Source organism: Ziziphus jujuba, chromosome 9, assembly GCF_031755915.1.
Source record: "Ziziphus jujuba cultivar Dongzao chromosome 9, ASM3175591v1".
NCBI classification, from domain to species: domain Eukaryota; kingdom Viridiplantae; phylum Streptophyta; class Magnoliopsida; order Rosales; family Rhamnaceae; genus Ziziphus; species Ziziphus jujuba.
Window position 1 is genome coordinate 23,755,106 of NC_083387.1, and position 21,756 is coordinate 23,776,861.

The following is a 21,756-nucleotide window of genomic DNA, read 5'->3' on the forward strand; positions in this document are numbered from 1 at the left end:
TTAGTTAGTTTTATTATCGATAACACTAAGGTGATGTGATTGAAAATGGAAAATCCATTTTATAAAGTTTCTGGTTCTGTTCTTACTTATATTAGTGTTTATAGGCCTATTACTATTACAATCATGTCAAGGAGGCCGGTGAATCCTGCAAGACGCGTTGCTGATGGTGGAGGCATGCCATTCGTGGGTTCCTCACAATCCAAAACACGCTCATCTCCTTTAATATCAATAGGGCTTGTTGTCACGGTACATTTTCATTTCTATTTTACTAACCCTTTTTTTTTTTTTTTTGGTAAAAATGCAGTCATCAAATGGGGATTGATTCTAAGTTTGTATTCACCAATTTCAATACGAAAAAATAAAATCTAATTTATTTATTTATTTATTTTTTGTTTCCATTATTATTTTTTAATAGAGCACGTTTTGCCCCTCGATTATTTTTTCTGTCACTTTAATGCAATCTTTAATTTTTTTTTTTAAATAAATTTGACAAAATTAAACCATATATATCAGTTAAAAAAATGAAAATAAAATAAAATTATTTTCCAAATAAAGTGACATTAAATGTGCATGATTAATTTTATTATAAAAAGAGCATAACTAAACTGTAAAATGTGTAACGATTTAGGGAGACAAAGTGTATTCAACCCTTTTTATTAACAAATTTTTGAGTCGCTCTTTTATTAGTTTTTACTCACAAATCACAACAGTATGAGTTTAAAATTATATATTTATTTATTTTTTCTTTGAAAACAAAATTATGCATATTTTTTCAAAAAATAAAAATCAGAGGTCATATATAAATAAGTATATATTAACCCGAATTGAGGCTAACGTGCGCCAGCCTGATTCCGTACCGTTAGCCATGGCAGCGAGAAACCAGTCTCACCCTCAGCATCACAACCAGATGAAGAAGAAAGTCCCTCTCTTCCCTTTACTCTCCCTTCTCTGCTTCGTCTCCATCTTCTTCCTCCTCTCTCTCATTCGGAAGACCTCCATTCCTTCGCAATCTCCTCGTCACCAGCAACAGAGCTTCCAATTCCACGACATCGATGGGTCAGCCGGGAACCCATCCATCTGGGCCCTGCGGCTACTCCGACGGGTCGTGGGTTTACGACCAGAGTGCCAGACCTTCGAGGTATGACAACACCTGCAAGGAGATATTCAAGGGCTGGAACTGCATCTCCAGCAACAAATCCAACGCTCGCGATCTCATCAAGTGGCGGAGGAAGCCCACGCAGTGTGATCTCCCTCCCTTCGATCCGGCGTCGTTTCTGCAGAAGTACAGGGACACCAGCATTGGTACTCTCTCTTTTTCTTACACCCACTGAACAACGGCTATGGATTCTGATAATTTCAATGTTAGAATTATAAAATTTGTATGTTTTTGCTCCTGTATATGAAGAATTCAAAGAAAGTGGTGTACCCTTTTGTTTTTATTTGTATTTTACCCTCTTTTTTCTCACACTCACTGAACAATGACTGTGAATTCTGATAATTTCAAAGTATTTTTATGTTTTTGCAGCTGAATATGAGAAATTCAAAGGAACTGAGTGTACCCTTTTGTTTTGATTTGTATTGTATGGTGTGGATATTTAAGAAAGAAGCTTATGAATTTTGTACAGTGCAATGATATGAATTCTAAACAATGCTATGAATTCTGATAATTTCCAAGTTCGAGTATAAATTCTTATGCTTTTGCAGCTAAATATGAGAAGCTCAAAGAAGCTGAGTGTACCCTTTTGTTTTGATTTGTATTGTATTCTATGCTGTGGATTATGTAAGAAAAAGCTTATGAATTTTGTACAGTGCAGGGTTTGTTGGTGATTCCTTGAATAGGAATATGTTTGTTTCGCTTTTCTGCTCTCTAAGAAGCATCTCGAATGAGGTGAAGAAATGGCGGCCGGCAGGAGCTGATCGTGGGTTTACGTTTTTTCAGTATAATCTCACCATTGCATATCATCGAACTAACCTTTTGGCGCGATATGGTAGGTAAGCTTTGTTTGATATGAATAATTGTGATTTCATGAACTGTGTACAGGTTAATTACATTCAGTTTTCTCTCAAATATCTGGTTTTTATTGAATGTCGGGATGCTGTATTTTGGCATTCTTATGTGCTATTATATGAATATATCTGTTAAATGTTTCATTGAAGAATATCTTTGGATATCGTTCGAGTGATTTTGTAAAAGATTGTTGAAGGTGCAGACAAAATTTTGTCTGCGGTTGTATTTCTCTTATAATCAATCTAAAGCTATTCAATTTTTTGTCTTTAGAAAATATGTGAGGCAGAGAGTGTTGAGTAGTGTAGAAGGAAGTTTGGGGCTCGGGAACAATAGGGTAAGCTGTTGGAAATGTATATCATCGTGTTGATTGGGTAATGGTAAAGCTATCATTTAGATTGTGCTTATGAATAACATTAAGGCATCGATACTTGGAGGTATTCATAACTGTAAATGATGCAACCTTTAAAGTGACATACAAGTAATGAATTTTTGTGGCTGTTTACCAAAGGCTACACGACTTGTGTGACTCATGGATTTCCCATTTTCATGGTGTTCTTATGTTTCTTTAAATAATATGATACTGTTGGACGTTAAATTTTTTGGCTGTAGAGTTCCTAGTTATTGTGGTTCAAGTTTCTTCTATAGCCTATAAATGCTCCAAAGCTCATTTGCATAATTTGCCTTACTCTGCTTCTGTCTGATGCAGGTGGTCAGCTAATACCAATGGTGGTGATTTGGAATCTCTTGGGTTTAAAGAGGGTTATAGGGTTGATGTTGACATCCCAGGAGGCACATGGGCAGATGCTCCTAGGTTTCATGACATTCTAATCTTAAACACAGGACACTGGTACTTAAACCTTTTGGTTCTCTCTTGTACTAAGTTTTTGAGTTTATTAAGATGTTGTTGTTACTCTAAAGATTTCTGGATGCAATATGCAGTTTCTTGTTTATGTTCACCAAATACAAACATGTTTGACTCGATATACAAAAATGTTCAATCTACAAGAAGACATTGCTGATTGTTTATTATGTTGTTGTGGTTGTTGTAAACAGGTGGTGGGCTCCCTCAAACTTTGACCCAGTAAAATCACCCATGCTTTTCTTTGAAAATGGTCAACCTGTGATTCCTCCAATATCCCCTGAAGTGGGCATTGATATTGTTTTGAAGCACATGGTATGGTATAACATCATTTTCAAAATGTTGAATGATATTTTCTTCTTCTCCTTCTTTCTTTCTTTCCTTTTTTTTTTTTTTTTTTTTCCCCCTTTTTTTTAAAAATTTTTTTATGAGCCTCGGTATTATTTTCACAGTTACAGGACACTTTGACATTATAAAATTGCTCCAAATACACCTTATATGTTGCACCCTGTGCAGTGGTGCATGTTTATATTTCTGTAGTACTGGCTGTTGCTATAATGCAATATATTCCCTTGTTCAGCATATTGTTCTAGGCTATCTTTGTGACTCTTTTATTTAGAATTGTGACTTCGCTCGTTCAAGATCATGTTTACCATAATCATATTTCTGGCCATTAACTCATGTTATGATAATGCCTGGTATTGTGCGGAATGACCACTCTCCATTGCCTTCAATGTTGACCGATAACTTTTATAAAAGGCAGTGTTAATTGAACACATTAAAAAACATAGCTACGACTTCATTTTTGTAGTTTTGTCCTTTTTCATTTTTTTTAATTTATTTTTTTTCTTATCTGTAAAATTTAAGTTGATGTGGAAGGTTTCTGTTGGTAAAGGATTGAAAGAGGATGTATTGATGTTATTTTGACTGACAGGGTTGGTATTCAGAAGATATTCTTACACTCGATCAATTTACAAAAGCAAAATACTGAAATAAAATTGGAAGTGCTGTTAAGTTAAAGTATTATATTTGTCAAGATATTAGGTCTTTCTTTCCTCTTATGATGTAGTCTTAATTTCATAATGGTTATATATGGGTTTATTGTAGGTATCATTTATCGACAAGAGAATGCGCCCTGGTTTGATCAAATTCTTCCGTACACAATCACCTAGACATTTTGAAGGAGGTGACTGGAACCAAGGTGGTTCTTGTCAACGGTTGGAACCTTTGTCGCCAGAGCAGGTGCCTCACCTATAAATTTAATGAAATCATTAATTAGTTTAGATCAACTTGCATCCTATAAGTATGTAATTGTTTATAGTTAATGAAAGGTGTTGGACAAACTGCGTGTACATCCTTTTTCTTTCCTTTTTGAGATTAAAGTTTCAAAGATTTGATTCCTTTCAGGTTGAAGAACTCTTCTCGCTGAAGAATAATGGAACAAATATTGAACCACGTTTGGTAAATCAGCACCTATTCAAGGCTCTTAAGGGGTCTGATTTTCGTATTTTGGATATTACCCGTATGAGTGAGTTCAGAGCAGATGCACATCCATCTACAGCCGGGGGGAAGAAGCATGATGATTGTATGCATTGGTGCTTACCAGGAATTACTGAGACTTGGAATGAGTTGTTCATAGAGCATCTAAATAACATTAAGGTTAGAAATTGAAATATTTTTTCTATCACCATTTAGGATTTTGGGTTTGAAATTTGTCTTTATGGTGGTTGATCCGTATATGTATTAGTTGAGTTCAAAAAGTAGAGTTAATAACCTTGCGCTTAGGAAAAGATGAAGTTGTTAGCGCTTTGCTTTCAGGCTTCTTGATGTTATCAAAATTAGAAATTGAGTGAATTACTTTCTTTGGTTCTTTTACACGTCAAGGGAGTGCCATTTTCCATAGCACATAAAAAAATATATATCAAAGTTGTTTGCCTTTGCATTTGGAATGATCATGTAGGTCTAAGTAATTGGAGCAATCATGTCCATGCGTACCTAAATGCTATACGTTAATCTTGAAAAACTTAGCTTTCTTCTTTAGTTTATTTATTTATTTATTTTTGGCTATGAGCTGAAATTAGCAAGTTTGCTCGAAAGATTAAACCAAGTCCATAACAGCTTCAGAACTCTTAAAACTAGTAAAAGAAAGTACTCTTCCATTACTATAAATAAAAGCTAAGTTTTTTTTTCTTGTCTTTTTAGGGACAACCTAGTGGTAAGTGAATATTTTCTCAAGCAACGATTTGGACTTTGAATTTCTACATCCCAATGATAATAATTTGATAATCATAATAATAATAAAGAATAGAAAAGTAGCTTGGTTTTCTTCATACCCTAGCCTTTCCTTCTGCCGCTCTCTGTTGGACCTTATGCATAACTTCATAAAATTTTTGTTCTTATTGCTTGCATCTGCATGCCTGACTATGGGTTGGAACGATGACACTTTCAAAAGAGAAATCCATGGATTTAAAGAAGGAAATAATATTAAACTAAAACACATTTTGAAATTAACAGCATTTTTGCGTGAAATAGGTGTTTACATGAAATTGCTTTCTCTTTGCACAAAGCGAGCAAAGCCGGAGAAGAGTGATCAATTGCAGCACCTTGATTGTCATTTTGTCAACAATTGATTTTTTATTTTTATTTTTGGGACAAAATGCTTTCTTTTTACTTCCTGCTCCATTGACCAAATTCGAAAATCCGCATAAGTCAGCGTTCTATGGTCCATAATTGCATTATTTCTCTAACCAAGATAAGATCAAGTTTATTCATAAAAAATTATTTGATGGTTCTTGGGTCAAATCTCAATTTTTTTTTTTTTTATCAGGTAGAAATGTATATAGGTTGGTATTTACGTTAACTCTTTAAGTCCACTCTATTCTACTTTATCTAGTTTCGGGGCATTTTCAGTAAAAAGAAAAAGTTACAAACTAGGAGTTATGACGGTGCCATTATAATAGTGAGTCTTTCACTTACAAAAGCTTTTTAAGTAAATTTTAATTCACGACTACGATAATAAAATATAGAAATATCTATTTTCATGTAAATATTAAGCTTTTGGTTCCATAACGGAAAAGATTAGTGGACCTATCGGCTGGAATTATTAGTAAAGGACAAACAAAAGAAACAAGCTAGGAAGCTTCCCACATCATGTTAATGGTATTGCCAAAGAGTTAAATCGGATCCAATTGACACAATAAAGCTGAATGCTCTGAGCCACATAAACACACAGCATATCATCCAAACTGTTCTTTCTTTGTTGTTTGCAAGAAAAAGAACTTTCCCCTTGTTTTTTCAATTCCATAATCTCTAGTATACCAAAAAACCCTATGGCTGCAGAAGTAGTAGGAGAAGCTTTACTCTCTGCGTTCCTTCAGGTGGTGTTTGGCAAGATATATTCCAAGGATGTCCGTAACATCATCCGGAGAAAGAAACTCGATAACACGCTGCTCGAGAACTTGAGGATTAAGTTGCTGTCAGCTGAGTGGGTGCTGAATGATGCTGAGGAGAAGCAAATAAAAAACCGAGATGTGAGGAAGTGGCTTGCTAACCTGAAGGAAGTAATCTATGATGCAGATAACTTGTTGGACGAGATCAATACTGAAGCTTTGCGATGTGAGATTGAAGGTGAATCTGAAAACACCTCACAACAGGTACTGAATTTCATCTCAACTCCATTTACTGCATTTAACAAACCGGATGTCGAGTCGAAGATAGAGGAAATCCATCGTAGATTGGATATTATTTTACAGCAAAAGGATGTCCTTGGCCTCAAACTAGGTGTTCAAAACAAACCTCCACGAAGAACACCTTCAACTTCTTTAGTAGAAGAATCTGCTGTGTATGGCAGGAGTGATGACAAAAATGCCATCCTTGATTTGTTGCTATCAGATGAAGTTGGTGGCAATAAGATTTCGGTGATTCCCATAGTGGGTATGGGCGGGATTGGCAAGACCACCCTTGCTCAGCTCATTTACAATAGTGACGATGTAATGAACCATTTTGAGATCAAAGCATGGGCTTGCGTCTCAGATGATTTTGATGTTTTTGGAACCACAAAAATAATTTTTGAGTCGATTACATCTCAAACATGTGATATTACAGACTTAAATCGACTTCAAGAAAACTTAAAGCAGAAGTTGGTGGAAACGAAATTTCTCTTTGTTTTAGATGATGTTTGGAATGAGGATTATATTGAGTGGGATAAGTTGAAAAGTCCTTTTGAATTTGGAGCACGTGGAAGTAAAATCATTGTGACAACACGCAGTGACAAAGTTGCAAATAGGGTGCGGAATGTTCTGAGTTATACGCTAAAAACAATGTCTGAAGATGACTGTTGGTTGATATTCGTAAAGCATGCCTTTGGTAATATAGAGCCAGGTGCACATCCCGATTTGGTAGAAATTGGTAGAAAACTTGTGAGAAAGTGTCAAGGTCTTCCATTGGCCATAAAATCCCTTGGTGGTCTCTTGCGTAATGAAGAAAATCCACATGAATGGGAGAGAATTCTAAAGAATGACATATGGGAGTCATCTCAAAAGGAACATGACATTCTTCCATCCCTTTGGTTGAGCTATTATTATCTGCCTCAACATCTTAAAAGATGTTTTGCTTACTGCTCAATTTTTCCAAAGGATTATTTCTTTGAGAAAAAAGATCTAATTTTACTGTGGATGGGAGAAAATCTTTTGGAGCCGCTTAAAAATAAGACTGCAGAAGAAGTTGGAGAGGAATACTTCAACGATCTGCTCTCAAGGTCATTGTTTCAGGGCACTGAGAGTGGCAAGTTTACTTTGCATGACCTTGTCAATGATTTGGCTATGTTTGTATCCGGTGACTCTTGTTTTAGGTTGGATAACAATGTCTCAGAAGTTGCAAGAAAGAGTACTCGTCATTTGTTACAATGTGGCAGCCATTATATCAAGAATTTGAATTTTGAGGATTTATGTAATAAGAAGATATTGCGCACTCTGATATTGAAAGATATTTATCCATCTGGATACGTGATAGATATTCTTGAAAAGTTGCAATCAATGCAGTACTTGAGAGTGCTTGATGTATGTCAAGATCGTTATTATATGGTGCTCAACTCGATTGTACTTGAAAGTTCTCGCATGACAATGGTGCTCAACTCAATTGCCAGTTTGAAGCTCTTAAGATATCTGAGGTTCGTTTGTGCTGGAATTAAAGAAATACCTGATTCAATTTGTACTTTGTACAATTTACAGACATTAATTCTAAGAGAGTGTGGCATCACTAGGTTGCCAGATTCAATTGGCAATTTGAAACATCTAAGGTATTTGGACTTAAGTCGGTCTCCGATTAATAAGATACCAGATTCAATTGGCAATTTGGAACATTTAAGCCATTTGGACTTGAGTAGTACTCGGATTGAAAATATACCCGACACGGTATGTAATTTGCATGAGTTGCATACATTGAACTTGTACGGTTGTTACAGTCTTAAACGTTTGCCAAATAGCATCACAACTCTAATCAACTTGCGCCATCTCAGTATTTCGGACACTCCCCACACCGCTATGATCTTGCAAGAATGGCCAGCATTGAGAGAGATGCCACCCCAAATGTGCAAGTTGAAAAATCTGCAAACATTAGCAGCGTTTGTCGTAGGAAAAGATAGCGGATCCAATATTAAAGAGCTGGGTGAGCTTCAACATCTGCAGGGACCTGATCTTTTTATCGAAGGACTTGAGAATGTAATAAATGAGGAAGATGCTTCGGGGGCCAAATTGGAGGATAAGAAGCGTATTATTCGACTGCGTTTGGGGTGGAAGGGTGATAGTGACGATTCGCAGCTAGCACGAGAGGTTTTGGACAGACTCCAACCGCATACAAATCTGGAGGAATTATTTATTCGGGGGTATGGAGGTACAAGCTTCCCGCCTTGGGTTGGACACCATTCATTTTTTTGTATAAAATACTTAGGGCTGTTTGATTGTAGAAACTGTTGTTGGTTGCCTGCACTGGGACAGCTACCTTCCTTGGAATCCCTCAAGATTGATGGATTTAATATGTTGGAGAAGATAGGCAATGAATTTTACAGTGACAGTGATGGTTCTTCTTCTTCTTCTTCTTCTGCGATCACTAAACCATTCAAATCGTTAAAAATCTTGCAGTTTTCACGTATGGCAGAGTGGAGGAAGTGGTCAGTGGTGGAAGTTGAAGGTAACAGAGACGAAGGTCGTGGAGTTTTCTCAAACCTTAAGGAGCTTCAGTTGGCAGACTGTCCGAAGTTAAAAAGGGAGTGCTTACCGGATTATTTTTCTTCTTTGGAAACTCTTACGATATGGGGAAGTCACCACCTGGCGGCCTCACTCTCACGGCATCGATACCCATCGTTGCGTGTATTGAGAATATTGTTTTGTAAAAAAATGAAGACATTCCCGGAAGGGAGGTTGCCCTCCGATATACAATCAATTGATATTTCGGGATGCGATGAACTGGCGTCACTTTCGGACGAGGGATGGCCTTCCAATTTAAAATCACTTCAAATTAGAAATTGTTCGAAGCTCTTTGTACGGAGCAACATCGCGCAGTGCAATCTGGGAATGCTCACCTCTCTTACATCCTTACATATCGGTCATATAAATGAAGTGGATACATTTCCGGAGAAGGAAGGCCAGCTTCCCACCTCTCTCACTTCTCTTGATCTATCTGTTATTCCAAACCTTAAATCCCTACATGGAAAGGCCTTCCAACAGCTCACCTCCCTTCGAAAGATGTCGATTAATCTGTGCGAACGGCTCCAGTGCTTGCCAGAAGAAAGACTGCCCGCATCTATTTCTGAGTTGAGGATCAGCGGTTGTCCATTGCTAACGCCACGGTGCCAGAGAGAAACAGGGGAGGATTGGCCCAAAATCCATCACATCCCGAGCATAATCATAGGTTCGCGTAAAATATGATTACAATCATGTCCTATATATGTCCGCCTTCTCTGTACACATTTCAGGTATTTCTTTTCTACCATAACTGTCGTATAGTACTTTTATTTATTTATTTATTTTTCCAATCCTGATTTTCTTTTTTGCCTTTTTTTCTTTTTTTTTGGCGCTAATCAAATCCTGATGTATGTATTTATTTTGCAATAGTCGTGATTACTTATTTCGTGCAATGGGCCAAAACCTGGTGCTATTTCGCACGCACAATGGGATAAGGGATTTCCTTCAAAGTTTCCACATTCAAAACATCCTTCTTCCTTCTATCACCTGCAATGCTTGCCATAAGAAGAAGGTCGTCGCACTTCTCTTTTATTTTTATTTTTATTTTTATTTTTACTACCACTTATATGATCAAAACATGCTTCTGATATAATGTTTTCCTTTAGTAAGAAAGGTCTTCAACTTGGGTTCTCCAATTCAAACTATTTTCTATTTGAAGCTTTTGTTTTTCAACCTGTCATATGATATACATGTTCTCGCTTCTATTTTGCTTTAACATACATTTAGTTATACCTAATTTAATGTTCAATACTCATTTTAATTGCAGTCCATTTCCTGTAATATATCCTCTGTTATCTGCCGCTATCATCCTGGATAGAAGAAATAGAAAACGCGGTGAATTTCTTATTCTGATCTTGGTATTTTTGCGCACTCTTTTCTTCCCTATTTTAACTAACTTGCGATAAGGTCTCGTCTCGAACTCCTCTCATTTGCAGTTATAATTTTGGAAGCAAACTGTTGTCGTTCACAGTAGCTGATTCAAAAACCTAACTCTTTTCGGTTTTGAAATACAGTTCTAGCTCTTCTTCACCAATTCAGCGTTCAGGTAATTGAATACCTGCTACCACAGACCCTTTGATTGTTTCAAAGTGATTTTGGGAACTGGGATTTGAGTCTTTATCCAAGAAACTAGGAAACTTCTTTTTTTCTGTAATCCCAGCACATGATTGGGGGTTCCTTACTTTTTGATTGCTATTCAACATATTGCTCTTGTCTATTACAGTTAGCATCCCCTGCACAACTGATTGTATTTCAGATGTTTGAGTTCCCAAAGATGGACTTTTTAAGTTTATACAGGTAACAGAAACTGCATATTACACATTAATGAAACGATATTTATGCATTTTATACGAGCTTTAACCCAAGAAAGCGGATTTTTCTGCAGGAAAACTCAGGATTTTAAGGCATATCACAGCAGGTGTACTGCCAATTGTAACATATCTGCCACTATTTGTAAGATCTGCTTTTCTTCATGTTGCACCAATCTACGTATCTTGTATTACACTTTTGTTGCAACAAGCATCTTCCTTTGAAATTAATACATTACTTGATGCTTGTTAGAGTTAGTCCTCTGTATGATAGTCCTGTTTAAGAGTTAAAAATGCGACTATTGGTTTGAAAAGCAATATAACAATTAGCTAAAATCAACCAACACTACCACAGCCTTCAGGGACAAGAGAGGACATGGTATGAGTGTAAAACCACATAGGACATTACTAACTTTTAGCCAATATGTTCCATTTGTGACCTAATCAGAAGACAAAACCACTGTCTTTGGAAATTCACCACGAAACTGAGACTTAGACAACTTTGCAAGTTCTCCTTGGTCAGAGATCTTTCTACATAATCTGGACCATTCCAATGGCTTCTTTAATTGCTGGACCAAAAGAAGTTACGTCCTTCTTACTCAAGTTTTAGCTAGTATAAAAAGAAGGTTTAAATCAGTGAGTTAGCATAACAGCTAAGGCAGAATCCACCACAGCAAAGCATTTAGGATGCATCTTAACTACTTGAGGTGGACAAAGAATGGAGGTTGTCTGCTCGTTACTACTTTTTCACGAAATATAATAGAAAGAAGTTTGTGAACAGAGTTTCAGAATTTGAGTATCCAATTTCAATTCATTGTCTCTTTTATTTTAATTTTCCGTGCGGTTTTATTTCTTGGGATAAATACCTATTATAATCTTGCATTTGTGTTACATTATACCTTCTTTTAAAGATTCTTCTTGTTATCTAGGCATTTTCTATATTTCACAGACCAGGTTTTCATTCATAAGCCTTTTAGAATCTAGCTTTGCACTTGTCTTGCCTGATCATCTTCCAATTTTTGAAAAATCTTGAGATCGCAGGATGTCAACAGTTGGTGGCCTCATTTACAAGATGTCAATATGCGGGCGCTGCATTTTCATCTCCTTGGAATTCGAAGACAACGGGTTTCCCAAAATGTTTCGTCCAGTGGAGAATTTGGGTTTTCCTGTAATTTGGATTCACTTGAAATTACCAGCTGCAAAATCGATCTTCGCAAACTGCTTTCACTGGGGTCTCCAAACTATCAGTTTTGCTCATATACTATGTAAATGTAAATGTAAACATGTTTAGGATTCGCTCTCAGAGGAGGGTCTGCTTCGAGCTTATGTGGTTGAACTCTTCCTATACCATTTTCCAAACCTTAATCCTTAGGCAGAAAGGATTTTCAACATCTTAAGAGTTGTCCATTTCTTACTGTGGCGAGTTACAGTGCTTGCCCGAAGGAGGGCTGCCCACTTGTATTTCTTATTTGAAAATCTATGGATGTCCTTTGCTAACCCAATGGTGGCAATGCAGTGAGAAAAGGGGTAGTATTTGCCCAAGTTTTTCCCCTATGTTAGGACTGATGATGAGCTGATATGAAGTGCATTGAGCAGATTTGTCCATCCCTACTTGCCATACAATCAAATTTTGAGTTTGTAATTTCTGTTTCCAAAAGTGACTGGATCGCATTTCTGATGAAATTATCATTGACTAGGAATTTATTTATTTAATTTTTTTACTGTAAGTATTACTTATACAAGTTGTTGTTTCACCTGCCTCTCAGGAAATGCTTTTATTTATTTATTTTTTTAATTTATATTGATTCACAAGTCACTAGTCATTCTAAAAATCATGGTTCTTTCTCCCTTCTGCTATTGTGTTTTATATATACACTCTCGCTTATTTTATTTATTTTATTTTATTTTATTTTTTTGTCTTAGTAAAATATTCTTCGTCAGTTGTAAGGAATGTTAACATCAACATCTATATCTTTCCAGGTTGTGCCTTGTGTTCTCTCGCTAGACAATGTCTCCTGTGTCATAAAATTGATTTATTTAGACTTTGTCAGAAACTCAGCTTCTTACTTTTAACCCAATGGCTTGCTCCTTACCTTCTTCAGAGTCGGTTCTTATGCAGGGGAAGTTCTACTTTTTTTTTTTTTTTTTTGGGTGAATATGCAGGGGAAGTTATTGTTTACATTCAAAAACAGTGTTTCCTCTGTATAACAATGTTACACTTTTTCCGAAGAGTTGCATCAACCTGCTAATTTTCTATTTTACATAAATCGTTCTGGATGTAGAAATGGACGTGAAGATAAAGAAAAGCTAGTGTTTCCTGTATATAGTGTATAATTTTTTTTTTTTCCCCCATATTAAAATGTATAAAACTACGTTATAAATTTTCTTTTCAACCAACTTTTCTTTTTTTTCTTTTTTTAATCTCTTTAAAAAATAAAATCTCTTTATAAACTCTTATATATCATGAGTTTTTCTCTTATTATTTGCTGGCTATTACAGATCACAACATACTTAAGAATCAAACTTCTTGTTGTCAGTGATAAATACCATACCTTTAAAGATTTGAATTGATAAAGGTATACTATTGACTCAACTTGAACAAGTTCCATTAAGATATTTGTCGCATAACTTTGATTGATATGCGTGACCTTTTAGATATTATATTTTATAGTAAGTATTTTGTAGAAAGTGAACATCAAAAATAGTATATATTTATCAATCTTGGAGATTTAAAATGGGAATTGTGTTGTTCCTCTTTCATATATTAGTAAAACTTTTCATTCTTATAAAATAAAGTGAAATTTGTAGTTCAAGTTCTTTTTATACATGGGAAGTTTCTAGTAACATTCATGGAAATGGAATAATGCATGTAAAAGTTTTCCAAATGGTGTGAGACTCACTTTACAAGTCCTTCTCTGGTTTGACACCTAACATTCATGGAACTAAGCAGAATTATTAATAAAGACAAACAAAAGAAACTAGCCAGGAAGCTTCCCACATATTCTTAATGGTATTGCCAAAGACTTAAAATCCATCAAACAAAATAAAGCTGAATGCTCTGAGCTATACTTATATATGTACACACAACATATATATCATTCAAACTCTTCTTATTTGCTACAGAGAAAGTTTTTTCATTCATTACTCCAATTCCTCAATTTTGTCTACACCAAAAAACACTATGGCTGCAGAACTAATAGAAGGAGCTTTACTCTCTGCTTCTCTTGAGGTTTTGTTTGAAAAGATGGCTTCTGGGGATGTCTATGAATTCATCCGGAGAATAAAAACTTCAAGATTGTTTGCTCAAGAAGTTGAAGAATAAGCTGCTGTCAGCTAACTCAGTGCTGAATGATGGCGAGGAGAAGCAAATAAAAAACAAAGCTGTGAGGGAGTGGCTTGCTGTCGCTGAGCTCGAGGAAGCAATCTATGATGCAGAGGACTCAGTGGATGAGATCCAGAGTGAAGCTTTGCGATGGAAGATTGATGGTGAATCTGGAAGCAGCTCACATCGGGTACTGAACTTCATCTCAACTTCCTTTTCTGCATTTAACTAACATGATGTAGAGTGGAGATGGAGGAAATCCTTGATAGATTGGAATTCATTTTGCAATAAAAGGATTTCCATGGCCTCAAAGTAGGTGTTCAAAACACAACTACATGAAGAACACCTTGCAACTTCTTTAGTAGAAGAATCTGGTGTGTATGGCAGGGATAATGACAAAGAAGCCATCCAAATGAAATCATTTTAAAATGGTAGGCATTTCAACATCTTTCCTGCCTTACATTTTAAAATTCCATTATTCCAAGAGCTCCAGTACTTGCCTGAAGAAGGTCTTCCAGCTTCTCTTTCACATTTGGATACTGGTATCTTTCCTTTGTTAAGTCGAAGTCGCCAAGGGAAAGATTGGCCCAAGATTGCTCACATTCCTTATGTTTATACAGATCATCCATATTCAGATTTTCCAGGGATAGACATGTCCATTTTCCGTAAAAATGTTCGGGTATTATTATTCTACAATATTTGATATGATGCCTTTAGTCTTTTTTTGTTTTCATTCAAATCAAAAATACATCAGTCATTATAAACCTACTCGCTATTAGAGATGGTTCAATTTTTTCTTGTGTTGTTTCTTGCTGGGATGGATTCTCTTATATTTTCCAAAGCATAGATGCAGTTAACATCTAATTTAATTTAGATGTTTGTATCCATCCACCCAAAAATTTTGCTTTAGTAAATTTGGAATTCATATGATTATCATGCCTTTCAGATGATGTAGTTTATAAAGGTCCTTAATTTATATTTTCCTGGTTAAATTAGTTACGAAATTGAGACTTATTTTTGGAAGTGGTAACATACATGCTCTCATTGTAATTTTAGGTACTTCGTTTTGATAATCAAAAAACAACTAAGGCTCTTTTCCCTTTTGCTTTATAAAAGTAGTTATACTTGATATAAATATTCAATACCCATTTAAATGCAGCTCATGTCCTCACTCTGGCATAGCCCTAATTCTGGATAGATGGGAACAAATATGAAAAGCGATTTGTTATTATGTACCATTTGAAATGATGGAGAGAAAAGGAAAAAGGGTCTCTGCTTTAATTGTGAAAAAAGATTCACTTTAGAACATCGATGCAAGTCCAAGTTGGCCATCCTAAAGTTATGCTGTCGGTCTATTACAAACTTCCTCACCATTTCAACTAGCTTGTAATGAGGTTTCATTTCCAAGTTCTCTCAGCTGCAACTTGCACAGCTGGAATCAAAATTTAGCTATTCAATATTGGAAAGCTTTATGGTTTTGAGATTTGCTTCTAGCTCTTCTTGACCATTTTAGTGTTCAGGTATGTATTACCTACTACCATAGACTCTTTGATTGTTACAAACTGTTTTTGGGAATTAATTGCTGTGGTTTGATCAACTTCCTACTTTTCACAGCAATTCGACTTTTAGCTCTGGTATATTGCAGTAAGCATCCCCTGCATAACCAAATTTATTTTACATATGTTCAAGTTTCCAAAGATGGTCTTTCTCAATTCATTCAGGTAAAAACCAGAAATTACACAATAATAATGAAAAGATGTATATTTTATACCACCTTCAATCAATTTTTCTGTTGGAATTTATAGGAACATTTGAAGCACATCACAACATTGTACTGCAAATCATAATTAAGCTCTTGCCCTTTTTAAGATATTGTTCTCAGTATCCTTATAGAATCAGGAAGTGACACAATCTTTGTTCGAGATTCAATTTGCCATATAATAGTGGTTTCAAGGCCTCTCTTCCTTGTATGCAGATTTGTACATATTCCTTTTATTTTTTTTATAATAATTCATTTCATTCTTTATTTTTTTCCATTGGTGGTTACGTGTTGGTGAATCTACTGTATCATGCCGCTCTTGACCAATTAAATTTCAGTTCAGGTTCAACCACATTTTTGGCTTGGTATTGATCTTCTTCAAAGTCAGTTAATGTGCGGGGGAATCTCTTCTTTACATTCAAAAATTTTCTTTCCTCTGTAATAAAACATGATTTTGTATTCTTTGCTAACTAAGCGTATGCATAATGTAAATTATGCAATTACATAGGTATGCCTAAAGGGTATCAATAGAACAGAAAGTTTTTTGTGACAGTAAAATCAAATTCTGTCACAATATATATATATATATATTTCTTATTGAACGAGCAGCAATTTATAGCATAAGCCTTAATGCTTGGATGGAAAGAAAAAGATAACAATTCCTTTCAAAAAGTTTTCAACCTTCCCAGATTCAAGCTTCTGAGGAAATAATCTCTGTGGAGATCATGATTCTCCTTGTGAATCAAATGATCAACTTCCTAGTTTGCAACCCGATGAATCAAGCAGATCAAACAGTATTATAAGCGGTGGCTTTTTCATTGCAATGGCTAATGGTTTTGCGTTTGGGCTTTTTAGCAGCATTATTTCATGCAACAAGAAGATTCTAAGGTCCCTGTTGAAACTTTTTTGTAAAAACCACCTCTACAATATTGTAGTAAAGCAATGTTCCAACCATATTATATTGTCTTCCCAGATCGCCAACACTTTTTGAATTCTTTAAATTAAAAGCCAGGATAAACATAATCTTTGTACTGTTTTTCTTTCTTATATTGTAATGTAAATAATAAATTCACTCTTTCTCTATTTCTTCAGGCCGTCATTGTGGACTGACATTGAGTGCTTGAAAACCTCCTGCTTGATAATCTCTCTCTATATATCTATGCAGTTCTCTTTTGAGGGATTATAGATGACCAAATTTGTTGGAAATCATCAAAAGGGGGTCTGTTGGGTGTTGTAGCAACTTATTGTTGGTACTGGAACGAACTCCTCTTTCCAGCGAGGAGAGCAATATATATAATAGGTAAATAAGATCATCTACTTTCCTGCATCCCATTAAGAATATGGAACCACCTATTACCTGACAGTATAAGAAAAAAAGTTAGTATATGGATATAGATTGTCCAGGATGTTCTAATGAATTCAATAAGTGGTGCAGATCTAGAGACTAAAATACAGACAGATAAACATATATAGATTGTCCAGGATGTTCTAATGAATTCAATAAGTAGTGCAGATCTAGAGACTAAAATACAGACAGATAAACATGTAGCCGGTGTTCACTTAAGGTAATTACAAGCACATATAATAGAAACATCTATTTTCCTGCATTTTTTTATAAAGGAAGGTACAGCAGAGGCTTTTAGTTTTTTGATGTGGTGAACAAAATAATACTGTTAAAAAGCCCAAATGCAAAGCCAATAGCCATTGCAATGAAAAAGCCACTGTTTATGATATTGTTTGACCTGCTTGATTCGTTGGGTGGCCCACTAGGAATTTGATCTGTTGATGAACATGGTGACGCATGATCACGGATCACCACAGAGATTATTTCCTTCAAAGCTTGAATATAGGAAGGTTGAAAACTGACCTCGTGGAGGAATTTCTCCATATAGTTGATTGTCTGCAACATTAAACTTAGACAAAAAGCTAACCTTTACCAACGAAGGTGGTATTATTCCTGAAAGTTTGTTACATGACAAATCCAAAATCTCTATGCTCGTCATACCTGACAAACTAGAAGGTATTGGTCCTGATATCTTGTTGAACTTTAGATCTAAAATGTGAAGCTTTCTCAGATTCGCAAACTCTGGCCAAATGGGTCCACTAAGGTTGTTGTAACTTAAGTCCAAGGTGGGTGGAAAGCTCTGGAAATGATTATACCGCCACCCTTTTATGTTCACATTCCTCTTCAGGAAAAGGGGGAAATCTGGGGAAGGTTCCTGTAATGAGATATCCTTATCGATGAGGCTTCTCGTTGCTGTGATGCTTTTCGTGTTGTTTGAGGTATAGAACCTGTGAGTCTACAATGGCAATAATGAGAACCTTGAGCTTTTGGAAATGCAGAGTAGGATCTGCAGGCAACTCTTCGTTATGGAAGTTCATTAAGAGGACTGAAGTGGTAAGGTTTGACATTTATGCAGGATTTAAGTGTAGAAGAAAGATTAGACAAGCTGGAATTTGAAAGAGAGAGGTAAGAGAGGGTATGAAAATCCTTGAAACTTTCTGGTAGTAGGCTTCCAAAGTTATTCTGAGCAAGATTTACATTATTCAAATGCTTACAAGTAGGAAAGTTGTTGGGAATAGGCCCAGTAAAGCTATTAGAAGCTAAATCAAGAGTGCTCAAAGTAGCCAGTGTGGAACAGTTAAGATTCTTTTAGACCCTCCAACAAATTATTTCATATGTTTAACACAGACAAAGCAGGAGAACTTAGGAGGAAGGTATAGAACCAGTAAAACTATTTGAATGAGCTGCAAAGTATTTCGGCTTTGGACTGTAATGAAAAACATCTGAGATAATTCCAGTAAACCCATTAGAAGATATATCCAAATGAACAAGGTTAATGGGTTTGCCGATTGCTTAGCTTAGTGGTCCTGAAAACTTGTTATCTTGAATGTCTAAGAAAATTAACTTTTGCAGTTGAAATATAGCTTCAGATATACCACCAGTGGGATCATTCATGCGGAGAGATATATGTTTTAAAGAACTACAATTTCCAAGTTGTGGAGGAAGCTTGCCAGAGAAGTAGTTGTTTGCGAGATTCAATACCTGGGGTGTAGAAGAATTATCACAGATAGTAGCAGGAAGGTACCCATTGAAGGAGTTTTGAGAAAGACCAAAGACCTTGAGTGAAGGTAATTGGATATCAGCAGGAACATAGCCAGAAAAAGCATCAGAGCTCAAGTCTAGAACCTGTAAATTTCACAAATTGGACAGTGACAGAGGAAGTGTGCCTTGAAGGATGTTCTGAGAGAGATTTAAGTGTTGTAAAGAGAGTTTGCCAAAGAGTCTCTTCTTGGTAAGCTCCAACTTTACCACTCTGCCTGTTTCAATGGGATTGGCCAATGCCAAAGATGATGAAGAATTGCATGTTACGCCTGTTCATACACAGCAATTAGAAGACAAATTGGTGCTCCACCCATCGATCATCATCGTCTTCATCCCGCTCATAAAATCCTGTAATGCTCTCATATCATTTGGGTTGCATGTGAGGTTCTTCTGAGAACTCATACTCAAAGCCTGATCAGCTTGGAAGATGAACCCCATAATAAAAATAATCACCAAGAAATCATAGACACCCATATCACAGCAAGTGAATCCAAATTAGCAAGATGAGAGAAGCTAAGTGCATAGAAACCCAAAACTTATGCAAACTGAATGAAATAGTTTATTAACTAACATAGTAATTTGGTTAGTTGCAAAATGTTTATGTTTATATAAGTAAGGTATGTATATTAAAAAAAAAGATGCTTATTATACTTTGTTATTTTTCTAGTTTTCTGTAATGAATATGACATATTCAAATAGAGTACGGACTGATAGATTGAAGCCAAATCACGATTCAACCAAAAAAACCAAAAGCAAAACAAGGTCAAGTCCCGATCAAAAATAAAAAAAGTCAAGTCAGCTCATATAGTCTCTGTAGAAAAAAAAGCAGTAGACTGAATTATGTAAGCATCCATTGATGACTTTGAGGATAAAGAGAAGCTATTTTAGTGGGTTAATGACTATGTACAACGTTGACGCCTCGAGCTTAAATATCTACAAGCATTTGCCAATTGCAAAAATTTACTTATGCGACAAGTAACTTCCTAATACAAGACCATTTCTTGCAGCCAATAGGAAACTTCCTTCAACATTAAGTAGCCAATCAAAACACACGAGGTGGTGGAGCAATGGGGCTTGCCGGTCTGAGGTTGCTAGTTCGACCTTTGGCAAGCCCCATGAGCAGGTTCTGCGCTGCACACTGGTATGTATGCTCAATTCATAACTGGTGGAGGGTACTACAAAGGCTGTATATTGTTGATCTGGATTCTCACAGGATTATGAAAGATGGCCAATTATATGCTAACTCATGTAGCTCCTAGGCCAATGATATCCAGGGTGAGGACCATATTTTTTCCCCCCCCAAAAAAAAAAAAAAAAAAAAAAAGAAAAAAAAAGAAAATGGTAGCCAATCAAAAACTTTCGTTATGAAGTTGCCGCCACTTCAAAATTACAAACTGAATTATTATTATTATTATTATTAACATATACCTTGTCTGCCAGACTTGAAACAGTTAAAAAATAATGCATTTCTTGCAAAATTTAAGTCCCAAAAGTGAGCTAAAATAAATATATATGCAGAAATGAAATAGGTTAAATTTTAAAAATAGTTCCTCAAAAAATAACATTAAGGTTAGACATTGAAATATTTTTCTATCAATACCATTTGGGATTATTTGTTAGAGATTTGCCTTTACGGTGGCTAATCCTTGCATGTATTATTTCAGGCATCTTGATGTATGTGTAATTAAAGATTCAAAATGAGAACATGGATGAGTTATCTTTCTGGTTCTTTATTTTTTATTTTTTTATTTTGGATAGGAATTACAATATATTTTAAACTTGAGTATATTTTCCATGGTTTTACCACTTATTCATGCCTAAAGGGGGTGCGTTTTGCCATAATACATAAAAAAAAATTACAAACATATTTAAGTGGTTTTCCTTTGCAATTGGAATGATCAAGTAGGTCTAATTTATTGGAGAAATAATGTCCATGCCCACCCGAACTTGATCATGATTTGCATAATTTTAAGTTCGAATCTCCATGCTCCCAATAATAATAATAATAATAAATAAATAAATAAATAGTTTGATTTTCTTGCATCACAACCGAACTTTCCTTTCTGGCACAACAACATCCAAATGTCGGCAACCTAGGTTCTGTTCCATCAATACAAAAGCATGGACTTTATGCATAGCTTCATACATAGCCGCAATCTAAACTTGCCTCCTTTCTTTTCCTTATATATTTTTATTTTTATTTTATTCTAGGCTTTTCCACTGCCTTCACGATAATTTCTTGTGGCTTTCAAGGCCCTCTGACTTTGTTTGTGGAGTTTGAACAAATGAGAGCTTTATTGAGCAAAACCAAATGCCATTTGGGTTCCAAAATACTTCTAAATTTTTTTTTTTTTTTGTTATGAAACTGCACGGGAGGTTGTGAGCTGGAATCTTGATATTTTGAAAGAAGGAATCCATGGATGTAAGGAAAAGAAATATGAAACTAAAGTTTGCGGTTTGCTTTGACATTTTGAAATTAGGCTGTTCACTTTTGGATGGAGCAAAGCCAGTGAAACAGGAAAAGACTGACCACTTATACCCCCCCTATTGTCATTTGTCGTTATTGGAATTTGGACAAAGTGCTATTCACTCCGTTGACTCAAACCTATATGTTGAATTACATGCACACAAGTTGGTACTAAGCCCACATGATGC

The 21,756-nt window shown here is 35.6% G+C and overlaps 1 protein-coding gene, 1 long non-coding RNA gene and 1 pseudogene across 4 annotated transcripts; 2 read left to right on the top strand and 1 right to left on the bottom strand.

Annotated features, from left to right (window-relative positions):
• The first annotated feature begins 819 nt into the window (after positions 1-819).
• LOC125424124 (putative disease resistance RPP13-like protein 1) lies at positions 820-12,730 on the top strand. The gene is given in 14 exon segments (XM_060820144.1): positions 820-1,075; positions 1,077-1,302; positions 1,815-1,992; positions 2,715-2,855; positions 3,062-3,182; positions 3,975-4,109; positions 4,275-4,526; positions 6,245-9,837; positions 9,977-10,118; positions 10,374-10,441; positions 10,543-10,652; positions 10,830-10,903; positions 10,992-11,059; positions 11,956-12,730. Coding segments are annotated over 8 exon segments (4,809 nt in total). The 5' UTR covers positions 820-865; the 3' UTR covers positions 9,791-9,837; positions 9,977-10,118; positions 10,374-10,441; positions 10,543-10,652; positions 10,830-10,903; positions 10,992-11,059; positions 11,956-12,730.
• LOC125424128 (phytosulfokine receptor 1-like) lies at positions 10,989-20,759 on the bottom strand (annotated as a pseudogene).
• Positions 13,663-16,539, top strand: LOC132805374 (uncharacterized). 3 transcript variants are annotated; one of them, XR_009640774.1, is made up of 4 exons: positions 13,665-14,915; positions 15,396-15,756; positions 15,851-15,957; positions 16,042-16,172. It is a non-coding gene; the product is annotated as an uncharacterized LOC132805374 (long non-coding RNA). The 3 variants fall into 3 exon arrangements; XR_009640773.1 differs by having other exon boundaries at positions 13,663-14,915; positions 15,396-15,957; XR_009640772.1 differs by having other exon boundaries at positions 13,666-14,915; positions 15,851-16,539.
• Positions 20,760-21,756: the final 997 nt, after the last annotated feature.